General features: G+C 34.7%; 1 protein-coding gene across 15 annotated transcripts in view; it reads right to left on the reverse strand.

Moving 5' to 3' along the window:
* The window catches only part of PTPRK (protein tyrosine phosphatase receptor type K), a 549,502-nt gene that overhangs the window by 218,123 nt on the left and 305,763 nt on the right, over positions 1 to 25,616 (reverse strand). For all 15 annotated transcript variants that reach the window (XM_032862518.1, XM_032862504.1, XM_032862503.1 and 12 more), the window contains one exon: positions 9,763 to 10,056. In XM_032862518.1, the coding sequence (XP_032718409.1) occupies positions 9,763 to 10,056 (294 nt within the window). The remainder of the gene's footprint in view (positions 1 to 9,762; positions 10,057 to 25,616) is intronic.

Here is a 25,616-nt window from a genome sequence, read left to right on the forward strand (position 1 = left end):
GGAGTAGAAAAATCTCTAGAAAACCCAAATATTATGATTTCCAGTAATTGTTACCATGAGTGTTGAGCAAGTACTTCAGGTGCTCTTGACTTAAAGGAATACCTAGTAACTGGTACAGAAATTACTTACTGTTAGAAGGGGAGCCTACTATATATATTGTTTTGATAATAAATTAGTACAGAGGCACATGCAACATCAGTACAAAATGCATGATGTGTGTAAATTTTGAAGGGTGGATATAACACGACTGAATATAGTACCTACTTAGAAATAAGGTAACAGGTAAAAACAAACTATTTTTCTGAATGATTATTATTCTTCATTGTGAAGGACTAAGTGTACGTGGGAAATAGCAACCAAGCTAGAGAATGACACATGAGTTATTTCAACTCAAACTTTACCCCTATGATTTGGCTAAGACAATTAAAATGGACATCACTCAATGATTTCTAGGCCATATCATATGTAGTGACAGCTGAATTTGCACAGATCTTGCTTAGGGTGACATGAAAGGCATGAATTTCTGCCCTCTGAAGTTCATTTTTTATCGGGTTCACAAAGTATAATACAACTTACAACACTCCAGATTAGAATTCACTCATTATCTCTTTCCTTTGAACATGCTTTATCCCCTCTGCAGTTTATATACAGGCTGGAGGACAGGAAAGAGCACCGACGAGCATCGCTACAGCAATTATTAGCTATAATAAGACTATATCTTGTAGGAAGATAGTGAAAACCAGGAAGTGAGATTCTGTGATGACCCCAACTTCAGATTTAGCTAAGAGTCAAGTTAAATGATGAAAATAACGAGATACATCTTTATAGAGTCATTTTTTTTCTATACAAGAAACTGTACAGAGTGACTAACACTCTTCAAAAACACTAATTATAACTAGGAAGAGTCTGGATAAGTGAGTTCCAAAATAATCATGAAGGCCATACTTCTCCTCACCAACTCTGCCCCACAAAATGTGACACATTTGTTTGTTTTTGTTGTTGTTCTTTTTTTGTTTTGTTTTTTGTTTTTTTTGGCCGGGGGGGGGGGGACAGAACCTCATTTAAGAGTTTTCTTCCTTATTCCAAAGCAAAGAAAATAAATTCTAAGTCAAATAAGGAAGTAAACAGGGAGTGATAATTAAAAGCGGAGTAATGTTCTCCAGGTAAAAAGGAAGAATATCAAGAGCAAGTCTATATGCATCAGTGTGACCATCTAAAAGAGGTCTGAAGCTTACAGGTTGTCTTTGGAACCCATTTTCATAACTAACATATCCCTTAGTGTTTATCTGGATCCATAGCTTTTTAATTCTACCTAGGTCATATTCTTCTCCAGACACTCTTGTGTCATTATCATTAAGACATTATTAACACATCATTTTATTTTTATTTCTATTCCCCGATATCAAATAAAAGACCTAGGGTTGGAGGGGAAATCCAGGACATTTAATGGGACCGATGCTGTTATTTAAATCATTTCCACCTGTCAACTTTACTGTAGTATGCAAAATTCAATAAAAACAAATGAAGCCAATAAAAAGAGTACTTAATGATACCGTTAACAGACTCAGCATGTGGTAAAGTACTATGGATAAATAAAAAGTGTCATTTTCACTGGTTACCAAATGCTTTCTGGCAACAAAGTTAAGTCAGAAGAAGACAATTTTAAGCTGAAAGCAACACAACTCTATTTAGTTAATTATACAGCTACTAATCAAGTACCCTATCAGGAAATGTGCTGTGAAGTGTATGTATGGTTAACTGTACACCCCCTGCCTGAGGTGAAAAACAAAAGACAGTAGAAAAAGTAATTTCATAATTGTTCAACTTTCATGAACCTTATGCTGGGAGTTCCTAGCATTACAGACCACTGGAAGAGTTAACAAAAAAACTGATTATATTCTAAATCTCTCTTTCTTTCTCTCCCTTCCTCTCTCTGTGGAAATTTTGGAAAAAAAAAAAAAAAATATATATATATATATATATCATGGAAATTTACAATAACATTTCTACAATCCATGGGCCTCAGATAATTCAAAACAACCAAACGAATTTCTTTGATAATTTAAATCAGGGTGTGACTTATAGTTTCCATTTAATACCTCCATCTGGGCATATGCTTTTCCTATGTGTTGATACAAAGGAAAGAGTGAAGGCAAATCATCCATATGGTGACTATTGGCTGTGCATTGTTTTATGCATTGTTCCACATTTAAGGAATTAGGGATAAGGTTACAGGCTCATTAATCACAAGTGTTAATCCAGCTCTGTTCAGAAAAGAAAGGTTGATACTGTTTTCAAGCATACTGTTGGAAAAAATTATTTTCCAATCAGAAATTATCCTACTCAACCCTGGATTTCCAAAGTACCTTGTATTTCTATTATACCACTTACTACATTCTTCTTCTTATTGTGGTTCTAACACTAGATTGTCAGTTCCTTAAGAGCAGGAATCCTGTCTTATGAATGTTATATCTTCTGCACTCTTAAGTGCAACAACGTATACAACTTTGACCCTCAATAAAATTTATGAAATAAATCAATAGTCCATCAACTACACAGTAGCTCTTGAATTTCTCTGCAATCTTACACAATTTTCTCCTCTAAAATAATGTGTCATGTCATGGAAATTTCATGCATATTAATAACATTGGACAACCAACTTATCTGAAAAAGAAAAGTGAACCAAACAATAAAGTTAGATCACCTAAAATGTCTTTAAAATCTCTTTAATAAAAGGAACTTTCTTGATTAAGAATAACGATATGACCCAGGAATTTACAGATATCCTCTTTTGGATCTAAGATGAGAGACATGCTGTAGAGAAAACTATGGCCAGGGTAATTTTTTTATTATTATAAGCATGTTTTTGTGGTCACTCTGCCTCCGTCTTTCCTTAGTTCTAACTCATCTTCCATAGAGATGGAATAATCTTTCTGAAAGCAAATCTAGGAATGTTAGTCTTCTTCTTAAATACAACTGGAGAGCAGTCTGGATTATCTTAGACCTGGCCACATGCCACCTGTCGGCTCAGTTCTACCACTGCCCAGAGTTACCCAAAGCTCTACCTTATTTTCAGAACCAAAAAAACATCAATGGTATTTACAAATGGGTTAAACATAGGTTTCCTCTGTTTTTAACTCGATTTTCTGACTTTTTTTTCCTGCCTTAAAAATTCAAAGTCAAGTTTTAAGGCCCATCTTTCATGTTTTAAAGTCATCCTTTCTTAGTGACAGCTTCTCTTAAAAACTCTGAACAGCTTCTTCTCCTAAATTCCTTTCGTTTTATATTTCACTCCATGTTTATAGGTCTGTCCCTCAAGACTACAAGGGGCTTAAGTGCAAGACATTGCTTGTATAACTTTGAAGACCTAGTACTTAACCCGTGCTGCTAACAAAGAAAGAAGCTAATAAAAGTTTTTCTGAATAAAAAGGAAAGAAATCTAAAAAAGGATTTTAGGCAAGAAATAACAAGTGTTGGTGAAGATACAGAGAGAAGGAACACTTGTGTACCATAGATGAGAATGGATATTAGTATAGACACTATGGAAAACAGTATGGAAGTTCCTCAAAAAGTTAAAAATAGAACTACTACATGATCCAGCAATTCCACCACTGGTTATTTAACCAAAGAAAACAAAAACCCTAATTCGAAAATATATGGTCACCCTTATGTTCACTACACTATTATCTACAGTAGCCAGGATATGGAAACAACCCAGTGTCTGTTGATGGATGAATGGATAAAGAAATTGTGGTTTATACACATGTATACACACACACACATGCGCGCGTGCAGATACTACTCAACCATAAAAAGAATGAAATTTTGCCATTCACAGCATTACAGACAGAGCTAAGTGTATTATGCTAAGTATTATGCTAAGTAAAATAAGTCAGAGAAAACAAACACCATATGATTGATATCATATGTGGAATCTAAAAATCAAACCAAATGAAAAAAACAAAGCAAAACTCATAAATACAAAGAACAGATTGAAGGTCGACAGAGGGGAGATGGGTAGGAGGATGGGTAGGAGGATAGGGCAAAATGGGTAAAGGAGATCAACAAGTACAAACTTATAATTATGATGTAAATAAGTCATGAGTATGTAATACACAGGTTGGTGACTATATTAAATAATATTGTACTACATATTTGAAAGTTGCTAAGAAAATTGAAGAATTATTTTCCATGACTTTTCTTATGGCTTTTTATCTGTAGCCTTTTTTTTTTTTTACTTCAATATTAATAGCAATGCCTTTTGAAACTCTTGCTCAAAAACAAAGAAGCTGTATAAATATCAGATATAAGAAATTAATACTTTAAAAAAATTAAAACAAGCATTAATTATAAGCCTTCAATTCAAATCAAAAAGTATGTCATCCTTATGCTCCTAAACCATATAAATTCTTTTAAGAGTTGTTTATTTTGTTTTAACCTCAAGGCTGAGATTCAATGATAACTAGTCATTGTGATTGATAACTATCTTAGATCACAGTAAAAATCAATAAATGGTTCCATTTTGCTGACAAAGCTATAGCCAAAAGGCCAAAATTTAATTCCTCACCTTGTAATCTCCCGAATATGCCTGAGTATTGTTTTGTTTTCCATTGTGGATTTATAAGAGAAAAACATGCATTTTTAGTAAATGTTTACCTCTAAAATAACACGTTCTCCTCGTCAATGCTTCGTAGATCTACATATTTCACTAAAACTTGCCAAGAGTATTGAACTTCAGTGTAAGAGTAAAAAGTAGTTTTCCCAACTGTGTAAATATATTACGCTCTGGACACCCTGAACTCTTGACCTTCCCTATGAGGGAGATGTGCTAAAATGTCAGTTAATCATAAAACAGTGCCACAATGGGTTACCCAGAAGCAGTAGGCAATTTAAAAGAGCAATTTTAACATGCAATTGCCAAAGCATGCAATGAAGACAATTTTTGATGATGGTATACTTTATTTCCATTTAATAAGAGAAAAAGAAACTGTATTTTCTTAAGCTTCTATACCAGATGGTATACCCAGAGGAAATTGACACAGAGAAAAAACAAGCATACTTTGATTGTTCAATGGAGTTTTTTAATTACTTCCCATTTAAAACAACTTCACATTTATACCTTTTTTTAAATTCATAAAATGCCTGAAGAAGCATTATATGAACAATAACATGGGTCAGGCTGTAAGCTAACAGTGCAATAATCATACCCCTCAGGTGAAGAGAGAAGCGTGAGGCAAGCGTTGGACACCACAGCCACCAGAGGCTGTAATTACCACCTCTTCTAACTTGAGAGACCCTGAAGCAGGTAATTGCACTTACCAAATGATTTAAATGTATTTTAGAAAGAAAACAAACAAACAAAAAATAGCTTTGGCAACTAGGCAGGGCATTTTCAGAAAAGGATAAAATAAAACAATGTTTTACACCTCTTCAACTGCTTAAAACATTTAAAACACAGCATATATTTGAGTGTTAAGCTCACTAATCAATTGTACTTTCAATAAAAGTGAAGTGGCAAGCATTTAACTATGTTCCTCAGGGAATACGTTAGCCGTGCAGATACTCTTTTGTAAAAATATACATTCCTCCCAGATTTTACCTGTTATACTTTCATTTAGGCATGCCATATTCTTCTGAATGGGAGAGAAAAAAATCACCCATACTAGGAGAAAGAGAGAAAAGAATTCAGGCTTTTCAAATACTAGAAAATGTGTTTTGAGTCCTAGTTGCCCAGTTGTCTGACATTAGGTAAGTCATTGTTTCACTTTGTTTTAACTGAGTCTTAGATTAACCAGTTACAAAATTGGTAAAATAATATATCTACCTCACAGGTGTGAAAATAAAGTATCATGATGGAGTCATTTCATATGCTGATTATAAAACAAAAATAATCAATACTTCACTATGAAAATCTACATTTCCATTTTAAAATACAAAATTTACTTGTTAATCCACACAAATAAAACCATTTGACTAACTTACTCTAAAATTACTTATTGACAGATTTCTGCCAAGAAAATAAAATTTACTACTGCCAGAAATAAAATTTCAATGACTTACAAATATTAAAATGGGATCTTTAACATAATAAAGTGTAATGAATTCACTCTTTGATTGGTACTAGGTAGTCAGAGAATGTTCTGTGATACACCAAAACAACAGAATTTCTAAGAGGCAGAAAATAATCCTCATTTGTTTGTTATTTTACAAGAAATTCATGTGAAATTTATTTCAGACACAAAGACATAGCTGAGAAGTTCTTATATTTATTTTTAAGGCTTCCTGATTGTCAACATGTAGGGTATATTAAAATAGCTATGTCATAATAATCAGCATTTATTCAACCATATGATATTAATACTACAACTACAGTGTGGCATTCTCCTACCCTTGATTAAAATGGAACATAGAACCAGTATGCAGAACTTGCAAAAATTAATAGAATGAAATGGGAACTCTTTCAAAGGTTACTATTGGGATTTCAAAGGAATCATTTCCACAGCTTGTGAAAAAACTTTAGGCTTCTGAAATCATTACTAAATACCAGCTACTATCACAGTTAGCATAAGCTGTGTCCTATTTCATATTATAGGATACCAGGCTGAGGCCAGCAGAGGTGCTGGTTAAAGCTGAGAGATCTTAAATTTGGAGAAAGGAGTATGCATCTTGAAGAAGGGAAGTAGATGACATCATACTTTCACCATCAATACTGACCTTGTATTTAGATATACAATACTTATCAATTATCTACAATTTCGGCTTTTCAGAGATTGTTTATAAATTAACACAATATAGATTTTCATAAGCTCTCCTCCCTTTTCTAATAATAGAAAGCAAGAATAATAGACATTCCTGATAAAACAATAACCAGTTTCTCAAATCTACAATATATTTGAAAATCTAAGCACTTTTCTTGGCCATAAAAACATGCACCAAACACATCTTTTGAGGATGTTTATAAATGAAGAAACATATGTGACAAAGACTCAACACATGTAAAAGATAGTTTTAAAAACAAATAAACTTTCTACAGTGGGAAGTAAAACTACAAGTGTCAGTGAGCTTGCCACCATTTTATGCCAAAGGGCCCACAGATTAAATGTTTCTCAAATAAAGAATTAGAAGGAAAAGAGAACCGTAATTCCAAAACGTCAAGACATTTATAAATTTGAAAGCAACTATGAGTGTAAGTTATTTTTACTCTATTCCCTCCCACATAGATAAGGTTATTCTCAAAATAAATTACCTCAAAACACTTTATAGTCATATTTTTACTTATTACAGTCAATATGCATTCTCAACATAAGCATTCAATAGGGATAAATCAATGCTCCTTAACATGCTGTTTTCTCCACTTAATACAGCATAACTAGCTTTAAAACACAACCTCATATACTTGCAGTCTCCATTGGCTCACACATCAATAACCGATTTCAAGTAATTCCTGGTTAAACAAAAATCATATTATATTAACAATATATTGTACGGCACTGCTAAATTTTAAAATGGTCTACTTTGATGAAACCCTTTAAAAAATAAGAAAACAGATGAGATATTTAAAAGAAAGAAATTTGGCCATGGAAGTCAAAAAGAAGTTATCAGCAAGAACCAAATTATGGAAAGAGCCCAAATGTCCATCGACTGATGAATGGATACAGAAGATGTGATATATATTGAATGGAATATTACTCAGCCATAAAAAAGAATGATATCTTGTCATTTGCAATGACATGGATGGTGTTAGAGAGTATTTTGCTAAACAAAATAAGTCAGAGGAAGACAAATACCATATGATTTCATTCATACGTTGATTTTAATTAACAAAACAAATGAATATGGGAGGAAGAAAAAAAGAGAAGCAAACCAAGAGACAGACTCTTAACTACAGAGAACAAACCTAGGATTACCAGAGGGGAGGTGGGTGGGAGAATGGGTGAAACAGGGTGATGGGAGATGAAGGAGGGCACTTGTGATGAGCACTGGGCATTGTATGTAAGTGATGAATCACGAAATTCTACACCTGAAACTAATATTGCACTGTATGTTAACTTGCTGGAAATTAAAAAAAAAGGGGGGGGGGGGGAAACACTTGAGGGGGGAAGAAATCAAAAAGAAGACACTGGAATAGTAAATTACTCTTCATTATTTTAATTTGTATATACTTTATAAAGACTAAATGTAGAAGAAAAGATACTTTTATTAGGAAATATGTATAGGCAATATCCTGAGTAAAATGAATTTCTTTGTTCATCTTTTTATGTTAACATGGGGAATTTAATTTTGGAAGACAGAGTGAGCTATTCCTCAATGTCCACAGTGTCTCCTCTTTAAATTATTTCTCTGACTCGCTGAGGTTGTGGAGTCTACTTACCTCTCCCTCAGAAAAGTCACCTACTACAATCAGAATACTTTGCCACATACCTAGAATAAAAAGACTGAGCTGCAAGAAACTTTAAAAAGCAAATTGTGTGCTTTAGGCTGAGCCATGGGGACTTAACCAACATATTCTAGGTCAAACTGCCTACCCAACCACAGAACGCAGAAACAAAGAACAAATTAGTAAACTCTCTGTTGTCTAAATCTCAGATTAATAATTGAGCAGTTAAACTGCCTATTAGTGAGCATCTTCCAATATAAATATTTAAAGATTTATACGTAAACATTAATATATTAAAATTGAGTGAGAACTTAAAATATTTAAAGATGACAGTATATTAGGTAATTTCATGGGTTTTGCTTTGATTATAGATCAGTTCTCTTGGTGAGCAGCCCCGGAATATTGTAAAAACAAAAATACTATAAATGTCAAACACATGTTCAAGAAACAAAAGACTAAAATTTTACAGGTATTTACATTTTCATAGGTCCCTACAGTCTTAGTTTTCAATTTTCAGAACCTAAATCACTAAATGTTCAGGACGCACAGATTCATGCACTAACTCTGCAGGTGTTTCAACATAATACTTGATGGTTAAAAAATGGCTCTTCCAACTAAACTAAAATTAAGCTACTTTCAGTAATAATATAAACAGTACACTAAAAATGCTCTCTAATAACAGAGACAATTAAACTTTTCAGTGGCTTTTGATAAATAGCTAACAATTTTTCCCACTATAACAAGGTATAATTAGGAACTGGGATCTATATTTATATATTACTTTTTATTTCACGTTTCATCCTTCCTTCCTGTTTCGTGCTATTATTTTCATCACTTTGTTTCAGGCACCGGGAGGGCAATTAACAAGTCTCTGTATATTGTAGAGTTGGGTGTCAAGTTAATCCTCAACCACAGGTTTTCTGAGTAAGGGAGTAATCTCACCAAGGCCAGCTTCAGAGTAATTTTTTAATCTACATTATCAGATAGGGCCTCTGCGCTGCCCGTAACAAAGTTACCAAGGGAGACAATTCTCCACATAGCCGAAAGGTATTCAGCACTTGCTGAATTGCCGAAGTTTCCTCTCTCAATGGTAATGATACTTCACCAGCATCTGTCAGAGATTTTGGACTGAATACAAGCAGGCTGAGCAAAATTGCCGCTCAAGAAAAGATTATGAATTCATCATAATACTGAACAATAACAGAAACACACTGCTCTTAAATTAGTCCAATTATGGCATAAAGCTACAATTTACCAAGTTCAATAGAACTCTTAGTGTGACTGTATCATGTGCCAAGTAATTAGAACATTTAATAGTGCATTTATACTAAATGTCTAATGCTTGATCCCTTCACGAGGCAGAGGGGCCTGCTGTTCAGTCTTACCTGCACATTTGGTTCTGGTAATTAATGGAGGTCCTGGGAGCCCCGTTCCACCTTCACCAGGTCTTGTAAGTAGAACACGGATCTCGTATTCAGTATCTGGGTCCAAATGCCATAATTTATAAGTTGGAGCATTGACTGCGTGCGTTTCTGTCCAGGACCCTGATGTCATCCGGTACTCGACCTCTTTCAGAATAATGGGACCATCGCCAATGATGGAGTTAGCATTTAGCTGAATCAGCAAATAGGTAGGCCCAACACCAAGCAGCTGGGGAGGAGCAATGGGTCTTGGTGGTTCTAGGAGAGATGAAGGTGCAACCCAATCAGTTAAAAATCCAAGAGACTAAATAAAATACATAGATATATTAATGTCTCTCAAAGCTGAAAGGTTTAATGCGTAATTTACTTAGGAGCACATAACAAATTCTTAAGGAAAACCAGAACATGAGTGATCTGAAACTTTATTTTTAAAGAGTAAATACTTTTCACTGATGGGATATGACCCTTTTTACCACAAGTTTTCTTTTATTAAAAACATTTCTCTCCAGAAGATAAATCTGTACAGGTTCAGTAACCAAGGGAAATAAAGGGAAAATATTTAAGGATGGATAGCTCTGATTAGCTACTAACAGAGTACAGTTGGGTCTTTGACATTCTTGAGGTCCTAAGACCTCAACAAATCTCCAAATTAATGAATACTATTATAACTCTTTATTTCATTCATGAAATATGGCAAAGCAGTACTTTGGTTTTTGCTTTGTTTTTCACTTCTGCAGAGTTCCTGCAGAGGAGATGAGAGGAAGGAACAGCAAAGCTGAACTTAGAAGCCGATACCAAGTGCTGACTTGTTTCTACATACCCACCACAGAATTTAAGAAAGTGAAATTTATACCGAGGCAAAATCAAGTCACTACATATCACTAGCCTTTGGGAATAGCATGCGATAAGGCAATGAATCAAACATTAAACTCAAATGTCAAAGGTACAGTGCAATTTAATTTTGGACAGCTTAGATATTTCCTTGAAAGAAACTTTGGCAAACATTATTGTAATGTCTGAACTTACAGAAACACTGAAAAATAAATTAGGGTCCCCTTTCTATTTTTCATTTAACAATGATGCAGGTGAATTTGATACTGGACTTTATGAAGGACTCTATTGCTCTAGTGTGGTCCCTCTATGGGAATCCTATGTCATGAAGATGCTCTAATTAGTACCTTGTGATCAGATTCTTCTTTGAATCTCTTGAACAACATTTCTCAGGGAAGCTAAAAGACTTTAAAATGAAGTGTTAATTTTCATAAAGTGGTAACTGCCCAAAAAATGATTTAAAGGTTTGTGTGTTCCTATGTAGAATTTAAGAAACAAAAGAGATGAACATATGGGAAGGGGAGAAATAAGAGAGGGAGGCAAAACTTAACAGACCCTTAATTGTAAAGAACGAACAGGCTTGCTGGAGGGGAGGCGGGCGAGGGAAGGGCTAGTGGATGATGGGCATTAGGAAGGCACATGTGATGTAGGTGTTATTGTAAGTGATGAATCATTTAGTGATGAATCACTAAATTCTACTCCTGGAATCAATATTACACCATATGCTATCTAACTAGAACTTAAATAAAAATTTGAAACAAAAAAAAATAGGGGTAACTGTTGGCAAGGTAAGAAATACATAGTGACTTTCTGTATTTTCTGTTCAATTTTCATATAAACCTAAAATCTAAGAAATAAAGTCGATTAATTATTTTTAAATGTGTGTGTTTTAAGACATAAAGAAATATATATGGAGGAAAACTTTTTTTTTTAAGATTTTATTTTTAAGTAATTTCCACACCCGACGTGGGGCTCAAACTCACAACCCTAAGATCAAGATCGCATGCTCCGCCACCTAAGCCAGCCAGGTGCCCAAAGGAAAGCTATTAAATGTAACCACACATTGCTTCCTCCTTTCCCTCAGTAGGGGTGGACTAGAGAATATGCAAATAGAAGAAAGTTATGAAAAGACAGCCAATATCTTTCAAACTGGATTTTCTATTTTAATGGCAACACACACTTGGAATAATATACAATGCAAAACAAACAAACAAAAAACCTTCACAGACAGGTTTTACTTTCTAATACAGGTTTAAATGAAGCAAGGGTTTTCAGCTGTAGCCCAGGACTTGCTTTTAAACCCTAAGAGTATAAAAAAGTATAGTTTCCATTTTATGAATCCCTGAGTTACAAATATCCCTAACATAAGGAGTAAGACTAGCTGGCCTAGATCTCTAACCATACTAAAGTCACTTTCAATAATGGTCCTCCAAAATTCATATGATAAATAATTACTGAGTACTAATTGCTAGTCTGTTGTATACATTGGTTAGTCATATAATATGGCAAGGGAGACGGAGTAACAATAAAACAACAAATTCATTATTTTTTTAAAAGATTTTATTTATTTATTTGACAGACAGAGATTACTAGTAGGCAGAGAGGCAGGAAGAGAGAGAGAAGAGGAAGCAGGCTCCCTGCTGAGCAGAGAGCCCGATGTGGGGCTTGATCCCAGTACTCTGAGATCATGACCTGAGCCGAAGGCAGAGGCTTTAACCCACTGAGCCACCCAGGCGCCCCAACAAATTCCTTATTTTAAAATGAGAGTCATGTAGAAAACAGATATAATGATATTGTAATAGCACTGTATGGTGAGAGATGGTAGCTACCCTTGGGGTGAACACAACATAAATCATAGTAGAGCCTTATGGACTCACTATTTCGTATACCTAAAACTAATGGAGCATTGTGTGTCAACTATGCTCAAATAAAAATTAAAATTGGAAAAAATAACAACATGGGTGGAGACACCTACTGAGGAACACCAATTTTCTTCTTTCTATCCAAAAATATTTGAGGCATATTAAGTTAGTCCCATCAGTAATCATGGCTCATCATGGCAATAGCTTTCAAACTCATTATTGGTAGAACCATAGGAGCTTGTGGTTCACGAAAGTGAAAATATATAAAACTAAGATCATATAAGATAATGTATGTACTATGTAAAATCTACGTGTAGAATTATTTCCATTTCTATGAAAAAGTAGTTCTTAACATCCGATTTACAAACTTTACAATATCTTTTCTTTATGGTTTAAAGATTGTTTCAACAACATAAAGTCAAAATTGTGTAGAGGGCGAACTATTCCAACTTTCACTACTGACTTCAATTGAGAAGCTACTCACAAAGTAGAAAGTTTAAATAAAACCAAAATAGTTTGGAATTTTCATTTATCTGTTAAAGAAAGACAAAGCTAGACATTTCATATCATAAAATTTTACCAACGACTTGTATATTTCAAGTTTACAAAAGTCTTAGTAGACAGAAAGAGAAAGTTGACATATTTTCTAAACCTTGAGCTGAAATGAAACTGAATAGAGAAATGAGCATAATAGAAGAAATGCAAATATCTTCCTAGACTATCTCAATGTTGCACATATTTTAAGAAGCAGTCTGTACTTTGCGAATAAACTGACTTGCCTCATATGTGCAATGTTTGTTTTCATTCCAGATGGCTCATATACTGACTAATTTAAGTTAAGTAGTAAATGAAGCTAAATCCACAGCTTCCTAGGGTTCTAACCCAAAGCTGCAATGCCTCCCATACAACACAATGGAACAATAACTTGAAGAGGTCTCATATTTAACATGATGGAATGATTTGTCAAATGAGATATGAATAACAAACCTTGGTTAACCTATAAATTTGCAAGTATTCTGAAACCTGAACTAATAACTGTATATACTGAATGATAACTTTCTCCACCCAAACTCTCCACACCATTGCTGTGGAAAATAAGAAACAAACAGAGGAAGAGAGCTGCAGGGAGAGAAACAAGAGGCAAAGAACGACAACAAAACATATTATTAGAAACAAGTGAAAAAGTAAAGCATAATATTTCTTCTGTCATTTCTATCTTTATGGAAATGACATGTAAAAGAAAATGAAATTTGAATCAGGAGATTCTAAGTTCACAAAATGCACACACGAATAGCTGGGTAAATGTGAGTATGTTATTTAACTTCTTGACATTACAATTTCTTCACTGGCAAACCAGGCATTATTTCAAGAATTGCTAAAGACTTTACATTTCTAAATGTGTCAACAAGCCCCATATTGGCTGTTGTTTTGCTTTGTTTTTCCAGAGAGCATGTAAATTTTAAAACCAAAAATTAATAGTCATCACTAGTGTTTTGTGTACATGAAGAAATGACTTTGATATAATCAGGTGCCTAGCTGGAAGAAGGGTAATAATTCACCCTGATCAGGTTTATATCTCACTTGCTATGGTCAACAATAAGGGTAGTGCAGTTGCCAAGGCAGTAGCTCAAATTTGGAACTGTGACAATGTTCAGAGAGACTTAGAAGCATATACCTTGTTTACAGCATGACTAGAGTGAAATCTAGCATTAATGAGACTAATATACCACTACATATTAAATTTTTTATGTTAGAAGAGAAGACTAGCCTCGTATTAGCATATGTGTTTTGTTTTTAGGCCCTTGAGAACAAGAAGGCTTATTTATAAAATCTATTCATTTCAATAAATTATGCATGAATTTTAATCAGCTAGTAAATGAACAAGTAATTGTTCTACAGCAATATTAATATTCTTCATAACTTAATACACTATCAGACCCAGAGGTGTGGTGCGAATAAATCCCAATTGTATACTAGGTATCAGCTGAAGCATGCAATCCCCAAATTACAGGATAAACTTTGCCAATGTTACCAATTAACTTTCAATTAATGACTTACATTCATTACTCTAGATCTAAACCTATTATACAATCATAATTATACATTCAAATTGCTTTATTTTATTTCAGATAATTTCAAAAAGTGCCTTGAAATCAAGATAAGTCATTATGAAACTATATCCTCATCCAATTATTCCTATTACAACGCTATTTTATAAACATATGTATCACTTATTAACATTTGGTTAATTAATAAAATGCAAAATCAGATCTAGAAGTCACTAAGCCAGTAAACATCAAGGCAAATGGCACTTCTACATTCACCTTCCCAAATAAATAAATCAAATACCTCTCAGTCCTATCACCTTCCAAATTGTTTCATTTACTCATCAAAGAAGGCTTGATTAAAAGCTTCTCAAGATTAGCACTCTTACCATCAAAGCAGGCAAGGGCACTAAACTTGTCCCCTTATGGCCACTGTAACAAATGATCACTCCCTGGATGGCATAAAACAACGGAAACTTATTCCCTCATGGTTCTGGAGGCCAGATATTCGAAATCAGTATTGCTGGGTCAAAATCAAGGTGGCACGGGGCCATACCTCCTCCAAGTGACTGGGAAAGAATGAGTTCCTTTCCTTTTCCAACATCTGCGGCTATGGGTATGCATTCCTTGGCTTGTGGCCACATCACTCTAATCTCATTGTTCACACTACCTTCTGCTCTTCTCCTTGTTGCCAAATCTCCCTCAACCTCCTACTTAAGGTCACCTGTGACTGTACTTAGTGTCCACACTGATAACCCAAGATCTCCCCATATCAAGACCCTTCAATCACATCTTCAAAGACCACTTTTCCCGAGAAGCTAACAATCTTGGGTTCCAAGGATGAGGACTTTGTGGTCTTTGGGGCCATTTTTCAGTCCACCACAGAGACATACTATGATCTCATCCTTCTTCCTGGGAACTATCTCAGTTCTGTCTTTTCTCCAGTTGTAGAGCCCATGAGCCGAAAACACTTTTAGGAAAGTTTCATAGTTAGGTTTCGAACAGTGGAAACTACCAAGAGCAAATAATTTATCCACACTGCCTTTTTTTTTTTTTTTTTTTGCTATTTATATTTTTAAGGAAATAAAAATAAAGATGAACATTATCACTTCGAATGACTACAGGAGTGAATGTTCCCTTACCATTATCTAAATTCCTGTAAAAATCAGTATTAGACTGTTTGCCTTGGAGACAGATATTTTATTTACTATCATTTATTTTCCATTTATCCATTATTGAATGGATCACTTCAAAATCAATGTTATTCTATTTCTTTATCATCCCCCTCTTCAAAATTCTGATCCAGTTCCAGTTAAAAAAGAAAATTCACTAGTTCATGCTTCATGTTGTTTAATTTTCTTCCTCATCACCTATTAAAATGCTGAAGTAAAGGGAGACAGACAGTAGAGACTATGAGCAGAAAGAATGACATCAGTGCACCAAATTATTCAAGCATTTATTTATCACCTACAGTCTCATAATTTTAAATCATTTTAAATTATACCCTAAAAAGATAACAGCATAATTTAAGGATACTTGAGTGGTTCAAGAAACCTGAAATAGTAACGTTGATGAATAAGAAGATGACCTTACTTCCCATAAGAAATGGAAAGCAAGGTATGGATAATTAGAAACACTTTCTTTGGGCATTTAATATCATATGCATGACAACATAATTTGTTTAATTTTCCTTAGATGTTGAAACATAAGGTACGCATTTGAAAATTTCAGATTCATGAACAAGGTTTCTCACACATGCACACTTTATGAACTGCAAAGCAGGTATTCTGAGAAGAGTAATAGTTCTTTCATGATTTTCACTCTGCCTTCCCTGATACTTCAGATTTCCAGGCTTAATAAACTTCTTAAGGAGCCAAATCCCTCTCCATTCACTCTTCTGGTTATTATCGCATATTTTTTTGCTGATATCAATGATGTAATTAGTAAATTCTATAAATTATCTTTCAGACAAACTACTATTTTAGTTATGTTTAGAATTTGTGCATTAAGAGAAATTTTTTAAGCAAAGTGATCTTAAAATTTAATATATTGAAGTCCCTTTTTAAATCCAACAATCCAATTGCTGGATACTTTTTCCAAGTCATGTCATTCAGATGGCTCCTAAGCCTGACCTGGTCAAATAAAGTTAATACTAAGACAACACACAGTTTGGATGTTGTTAAGCCTGGGGTTCCAATGCCAGCACCTAGACCAAGTATTAATTAAAAGGTGCTACTGTCATCTATTATCATTTCCATGAAAATTAGATGAGTGTTAGTGTATACTTGCAGTAGACTATGGAAAGAGTATGCACTGTGACCCGCTGCCCACACTCACAACACTTCACATACCAAAAACTTCTGAGAACCATGAAAGAAATACACATGATTTCTGTTAAGTATGTAGAAATACAATGAGAAAATGAGAAAAAACTTTGAATAGCAAAGCTCTCACTTAGTGATATATATGTTTCTTTATAGTACATATTTTTTAAAAGATTTATTTATTTATTTATTTTACAGGGAGGGAGAGAGACAGCATGGTGGGGAGGGGCAGAGGGAGAGAGAGAAACTCAATTAGACTCTGCACTCCGTGTAAACCCCTGTGACTTGAGCTGAAAACAAGAGTGGGTTGCCCAACTAACTGTGCCACCCAGATGCCCCAATGCTATGTATTTTTACCCATGAATAGTTATGGAGAGCTAAACAGGAGTTTCTTCATTCCCTCCCAGTGGTTTTTCCATAAGGGCAGTTGCTCAAATGACTGAGGAGTGCTAATGGTTTTGAGTGGGCTGAGAAAAATTACTTAAGTTTCTGAAATGCACAGGACAGTCCCACCAAATGAAGAATTCTCCAGTCCAAAACACCAACAGCCTCCTCTAGAGAAACACAATGACAATGTTAAAAATAACTTCCCCTCCGCAATCCACGGCTTAGGCTTACCTAAAATCATCTCACTTCCATTTCCATTTCTCAACAGGGCAGTGGAGCAGAATTTTGAAGAAGAGGTTGTAAACCCTGAACAGGTGATCATGTAGTCACACAGGCTTGACCATGGTTAATGGGGCATAGCTAAGTGGCATTTGATGATACAGCTTGCTTATGGGCAAGTGAACTGATAATGTTTTTGGAAAACAATCTACTAATATAATATCACTAAATAAAGATGTATTTAAAAAGTATAGTAGAGGCGCTTGGGTGGCTCAGTGGGTTAAAGCCTCTGCCTTTGGCTTGGGTCATGATCTCAGGGTCCTGGGATCGAGCCCTGCTTTGGGCTCTCTGCTCAGCAGGAAGCCTGCTTCCTCCCTCTCTCTCTCTGCCTGCCTCTCTGCCTACTTGTGAGCTCTGTCTGTCAAATAAATAAATAAAATCTTTTTTAAAATAAATAAATAAAATAAAAAGTATAGTAGTCTCACTTCTGGGAATTTAATATAAGAGGAAAATTTAAATCTTTGTTTAGAAGAGCAAAAAAGTAAACAACCAAAATATTCAGCAACAGGAAAGCAGAGACATAAATTACGGTATATCTTTTCAACAGAATTTCACACCAATTTCAAGAACTCAAGTTGTCAAGTTTATATAATACCTGTCAGGGGACAGTTAAATATTTACGTCTATCAGAGCTTGCATTTTAAAAAGTATATCCCTATGGTAGAAAAAATGAAAGCCACCAACCATCACCACCAGAAGGAAATACACCAAAAAGCTACCAGCAGGGGTGGGCGAACTTTGGGACCATGAGTGGTTTTACCTTTTCTTTTATCTCTGCTTCCAGTAAAATTTATAATGTCCTTGTAAAACTTTCTCATAATTACATTCGCAGTATTTACCAGTGTCTAACTAAGTTCAATAATATCATTGGAGAATGAAATACTGGCTCAATAACACCTTGAGAAAAATAAGTTGCTCATGCCACTATAAGAAAAAAAGTTATCTATATAAATTCTACCTATTCGATACAAGAAGATGTAGTCTACAATTTTAGTGTGAGAGCCATCATTTGGAGATGGCAATACTAAAATTCTGTATATTTGTTTATTAATTTGTTTAATTTCTTTTCAGATGATGAAATTAAGTCCTCAAAATGTAGGATTTACCACATTGAGCTTTGAACCATATAGGTAGCAGATTGCTCTGACATTGATACACAGCACCTACAAAGTGTTACTATTTAATTAAAGGAGTTAGTTGACTGGAACAAAAGAACATTTTCTAAGCAATTGCTTAGTAACCAAGTGGCATCAGATGATTTATCCAGCTTGTGAAAAAATAAATAAATAAAGGGCTCAGCTACAAACATGTAATAATCCTTCGTCTTTTAACCAAATCAGATCAATAAACTTTTAAAAGGATTTTCCATGTGAAGAAAAAGTATAATATATATTTAAATCTGACTGTACAATATTGCTTAGAAATGTTATCAAAATATACAGTTGCACTAATATCAGAATAGACCAAGAACTTGAGTTTCTTGAACAAAATTTAATTCAGGGTAGGAAAAAAATTCTGAAAATAGGCCACTCTTCATATTAAACAGCCATTTTGTCTTTCAATCTCTATGTGATATGTATTCATTTTTTTTTTAAACTGGAAGATCTGTAGAATTACAGTATTTAATCTCAATGACATGGCTCTTTTCTGCTGCCTAAAGTGCTGAAATAAGAAGAATCATTTCAGCAACAAAACTGCAAATTTTGCATACTGAATTTTATCTCCTATGCATTACCATGGCATTTTATTCATCTTGATTTGAAAACATTGTGGCAATAACTTTATTACCTGCTTGAAATAAAAAGGCACAGCAGCAGCATGCTATTTTAGATCTGCCAGCAGAAAGTAAAAATAAGGTTAAGTTCATATTTAGGGGATGTGAAAAGGTGAAGGGATTCTGAAAAATGAAGTTTATTTGCTTTTTGACCCATATAATTTAACTCTGAGAAGACTATGAATTTTTCTCTCATTTTGTCCCCAAACTAGACTCTGTCTCATTAGTAACTATGCAATGAATTGGTTCAGAGTTAGGAATTACTACAATGATCAAACAACTTTATAAAAGCATCCTTCGGTCCCACAATCCAAATGACAGCAAATCACGTAAGTTATGATAAAAATTATGGATCCCTTTGATTGAATCAGAAGTTAATACAGAAAATTTCTCTTATGGGCACTGAATCTCTTACTTCAGTCAGTCTGAGCTAAAACTGTTCATGCATTTAGAGGAAAGAACATCCAGTTGATTCCAAGAATAACAATCAGGTAAGTAGTAAAACTGGAAAAGCCTTCAACTCTGTTTGGTTCCCTCAAGTCTAGGACCTATAAATAGATGGTAATCATATCAACATCTCACCATCATCTTTATGAGGTAGGAGAGTATCATATATATAATACATACATACATACATACACACATATTTTCAAGAGAAAGGAGGGGAACTGCATTTGTCAATGACAATAACATGGTAAGTATGCCTAGGTTATACAGACTATTATTCCATTCTAGGTTAGAGGCTGAAGGACTTAGAGTAATACTATTTACATTTGTTCGACATTAATATGAACTAAGATATAATGGATGACTCATAAACCAAGAGGTAGCAAATTAAAAGAAAAAAACTCCATTGCATAATCTCTATAATGAGATTATGATACTTCTATCTATCTACACACAAGCACACACATGTATACATGTATATGTACATGTACATATAACCTATTTAATGTAATTAGAAAAAAAAGTATTATTTAAAAATATCCTGGGGTGCCTGGAGGCTCAGTCAGTTAAGCATCTGCTTTCGGCGCAGGTCATGGTCCCAGGGTTCTGGGATCAAGCCCCACATCAGGTTCCTTGCTTTTCCCTCTCCCTCTGCTGTTCCCCCTGCTGTGCTCTCTTTCTCTCTCTCTCAAATAAGTAAAATCTTTAAAAAATTTAAAAAAAATAAAAATATCCTGACTCTTCTACAGTTAGAATATAAAAACTGGAAAAATCTCATGAACCTAAATTCCAAATTTTAAGGTATTTTAGCACTATGCAATTAGAAGAATTTTCCAGCATCTAATTGTAATCAAACACAACCTACATTTGCCAACTTGATCCCTGGGTCTAAATAATCTGTTGCATTGACTGTTTATAATATAACACATAAAAAGCACATGTTCACTATGAATATGTACTTTGTAATTATTCCAAGTCAATTCAAAGCAATGCATGGAGTTTTTATGTATGTGTAGCTGGCAACAGATGGCCATGAACTAATGACTTAGTGCAGTCATGGAATCAGGAGATACCGTTCAATGATCCTGGATCCCATGCATGTAAAAATCCAAAACTTTACTTATCTCAAGTTAATCAGGAGAACTACTGTTTATCTCTTATTTCTACATGACTCTGGAGGGTACAGAATGGCCATCTTTTAGCTAGGCATATCCTTCTATGTACACAAGTGCTAGACTGACATTTTTTAATAAAAAATAACTTATGATGACATGGGGAAAACAACTGAATAAGACTTCCGTCATATAGATAATTCCTCTAGATAACAGGCTTTATATATGCACTACTAACCACAGAACAGTCATAATTTTAAGATGCTTTTTTGTTCAAAAGCATAAATCTTCAGAGATTTTAAAGATCTTCATAGCAAAGAAACTATGTCATTAGCTTAAACAGCAACTCAGTTTTGTAATGTAAAGATTTCCAATACAGATTTATTCTGAAGGACAAATGATATAATTTAGCAATTATAAAGCATTTCCTCAATTTTGAGATAAAACAAAAGAAAAAACAATTATGTGCCCTACTGAGTTAGATGTTCTTGATTAAACTGGGAGATAGAGAACTCACTAGATGCCATTAATGGCTCCAGAGCAACTCTCCCTGTTGTGAACAGGTAAAAGTCAGGCAATCTGAACAGGAGATTAGAGGACAGAGTTCTGTGCATCTCTACTTAAGTCTCTGAACCAAGAAAAGCAGGTTTCTATGGGTAATTTGAGAGTGTACAGGCATAATGATAAAAAAAAAAAAAGGCGATGTTGTAAAAATAGAGCCATCAATGTGGTCATTATAATTACAAGGACATCTGAATACCTATTTTAATCACACAGTTATATTAGCTTTCCTTTAGGGGACAAAATACCTGTCTCTAATAGTTGAAGTGCCATCAAAAATAAAATCACCACACCCAGTTTTACCATCAAATGGAAATAGGTAGACAAGAATAATTATAGACCTCTCTGATAAAATAACAAGATGGTGACACTCTAAAGATATTGAACCATGTAAATGGTTACCAGCCAAAGGACACTTTAAACTGCTGTGACAGCTCCACCAGAAAGAGAACTTTAATTTTCATTCCCTTTGACCATCCCTATTTTCCCACCATAATGGGGTATCTGGACATTCAGAATATCAAAATAAATTGTATTATATAAAACATAAAATATCGGAAGGCAGCCCAAGTTGTGAACCATCAGTTCACAGAAAGAGAAAATAAAGTGTGTCAAGACCATAAGTAACACAATTATTCAGCAAAGGGGTTGCGCTCTTCTTTCGCAGCTACTGCTACTAAATGGCAAGAAACCTCACTATTCTACTTTGACTAAATATCATGCCTTTTAAAAATCAGGATATGAAATGGCTACTGACCTAGACTATTCATATACTCTTTCTATGAACTTCAAATTTTCCATCCTTCTGCAACATTAGCAGATCAACTGAAAATTTGCTAGGGGAAAAAACAATGCGTAAAATGTGCATTTTCATGGACATTGAAGTATCTTGTAAACATTACTTTCATCAGTGGACTGAAGATAACTAAGAATTGGGTAAGGAAATTTATTTTAAATAATATAAAGAGGAGGAAAAAAGTATGCTTCTTTGGCATAAATTTTTTAAAAATGACACACATATTTAACTTGATAACTGAGAGATCTCCCTATATTATAACTGAAGGCCACCATTTCTTGTTCCGAAGCCATATGCTTTTATTTTCAAATATGTATGTTTTTGTCTACATTCAAGTTTTTTTTTTTTAAAGATTTTCTTAACTTATTTGACACAGACTGAGAAGTCACAAGTAGGCAGAGAGAGAAGAGGGAAGCAGGCTCCCTACTGAGCAGAAAGCCTAATGCAGGTCTTGATCCCAAGACCCTGGGATCATGACCTGAGCCGAAGGCAGAGGTTTAGCTCACTAAGCCACCCAGGTGCTCCTACATGCAAATTCTAAATTAAGAGTTTGACACTGGGCAAAGGTCAAGAAGATTAGTTTAGAAATTAATCAGAGGTATACCAGATATATTACTCCTAAAAAGCAGAATGATGTGTTTAAAATGTTAAAGCTCTAAAGAGATAGAGAGAGTGAGAGCATGAGTGGGGCTATGGGGAGTGGGGGCCCAGGGAGAGATAATTTTTGTTGTTGTTGTTTTAAGATTTATTTTATTTATTTATTTATTTATTTATTTATTCATTCATTCATTCATTCTGGGGTGGAGGGGTAGAGGGAGAGCATCTTTAACAGATTCTGCACTGCACATGGGAGCCCCAGGCTTCAATCTCATGACCCTGAGATTATGACCCCAGCAGAAATACAGAGTGGGATGCCCAACAGACTGAGGCACCCTGCAGAGAAAGAATCTTAAGTAGGCTCCATGCCAAGTGAGTAGCCCAACTTGGCGCTTGATCTTACAACCCTGAGATCATGACCTGAGCTAAAAATCAAAAGTCCGACACAACTAACTGAGCCACCCAGGTGCCTGGGCCTGGATATTTTTAATATTGTTTCAAAAGTTAGTTCATTTTAACATATAAATGCACATCATATTAAATAGATACTTTACTGGTTGTAAATGTAAATTCTCTTTATAAATTCAAATGTCAGTTATGTGGTGAGTAAAAGGACAATGGTCAAGTCTGCATTCCTTAAGCCATGATGCCAGCAACTTTTCTTAAGGTTTACCTAAACATTTTTTTTCCTTTCCCTCTTTAGTTCTTGAGCATCTAGAAGGTAAAAATTCTACATTATTTGTCTTTGAGTTTGTGTTTCAGGGCTTGGCATATTAGGCAATCAATCAATGGCTGCTAAGTAAATACATTTATGAACAAATGGAAGAAGTGAACAATAATAAGATAATTAAAAATAGAAGGTAGGGTAATACCTAGTCTTGGTGAGGATATGGGACAAGCAGAACTCTCATGTTTCAAGTTGGACTGTATATTAATACAACAAATTTTTAAAACTGTAAGCCACTACAAATTAAAGCGGAACATTAGCCTACTTGATTATGTGGAAATTCCACTTCCAGGTATAGGCTCCCCTCAAAATGAGTACATCCTGTTCCTCAAAAGTCATGTACGAGAATATTCAAATACCAGTATAATAAATAGCTCAAAGTGAAAACAAATTACACGCCTAACATCAGTAAAATGAATAAAACACTGCAGTCACCAGATACAAGATTTTATAACAATGATGTCAAAGGATCCACATGCAACAAAAGGAATGAATTTCATGAACTCAGAGATAGAGAGGGAAGCCAGATAAACTACAGAATTCCACTGATTTAAGGTACTCATTACTGTTAGAAGCCAGGGACAGTGGTTACCCTGAGGGAGTGGGGGAGTGATGTGAAGGGAGGGAGGTGGGCTTCTGGGGTACTAGCAATATTCTTTTTTAAGAATTATTTTCTTTTTTAAGATTTATTTACTTATTGAGAGAGAGAGAGAGAGAGGGTGAGAGCATGCAGGGGTAGGAGGCAGAGGGAGAAAAATCCTTAAGCAGATTCCCTGCTGAGCACAGAGCCTGATGCAAGGATCAAACCCAGGACCCTGAGATCATGCTAACAGAAACCGAGTCTGAAGCTCAACCAACTGAGCTACTGAGGCACCCTCATAGTCTACCTTTTTTTTTTTTAAAGTTATTTTATTTATTTGAGAGAGAGAGAGAGAAAATGAGAGGGGGTAGGTTCAGAGGGAGCAGCAGACTCCCTGCTGAGCAGGAAGTCCAAGGAGACTGGATCCTGGGATGCCAGGATCATGACCTGGGCCAAAGGCAGTCACTCAACCAACTGAGCCACCCAGGTGCCCCCCCCCCAATATTCTACTTTTTGATGTGGATTGTGGGCATACTTAGTTTACGAAAATTCATCAAGCTATACATTTATAAAGTCATATTTTTTTAATGTACAGTGTTATGTCTCACTATACATAAATAAGAAACTAAAATATAGATAAGGAGAAAGATAACTGTGTATCTAATTGGTCCAAATCTCCTGCTCATAACCACACCTCCACCACACAACTCAGGGACTATCAGTACAAGGTGAGTCTCATCCTAACTGAGATTTAAAATTCTAAGGCAGTATTTACGGCAAAATCCAATTTAGTCAGTTTCTCTTGAAAATACCTAAATCATTGGAAAAGACAATATTTTTTTTTCTACATTTTATTGCATCAGCTCTTTTAACTTCTAAAATTTTAGAATATCTGTCTTCAGAAGGATGTCTATCTGCAAGAGTATGGGTATTAAAATCTTCCTGCCTTTAAGAAAGGTCAAGTTCATCTTGGAAGGAGTAGTTGAGTTCCACAGTCACCTCTGAATATTAAGTATGAGGTCACTCCATCATATAAGGGGGCATTAAGTAAACTTACTTTCTGCTTTGTAACTATAAGTTCTTGAGAATTATTTATTTGAATTCATTTATATATTATTTTTGCACAATTCATACATTTCCCATAGCATCTATTATAATTTCCTTTTATTTAACATTATTCTAGAATCATACCAGTTCTAGGTAGTCAATAGTGTCTTGACATTATATAAACTTCAATTGCATTGCCACTGTCAGTTCACAGAAAAACTCTTTTGTGAGTTCACCTAATAACATCTCTCTACATTTTAACTTGAGCTAAGACATGGAAATGGAGCTACTCTGTTAAGTGAGTTGTTTGAAAAAGGGAACTTGGCCTATGATTTGACTTTCAACATAATGAATCTGAGCACATCCCTACCTTGAATATAAAAATAGATTAAGTGAAGGAGGAAACTTCCTCCAGAGCATATATTAAAAGTTTTCTAATCCTCTTACAA

Source organism: Lontra canadensis, unplaced genomic scaffold (assembly GCF_010015895.1).
Source record: "Lontra canadensis isolate GAN:19392208 unplaced genomic scaffold, GSC_riverotter_1.0 scaffold23, whole genome shotgun sequence".
NCBI lineage: Eukaryota > Metazoa > Chordata > Mammalia > Carnivora > Mustelidae > Lontra > Lontra canadensis.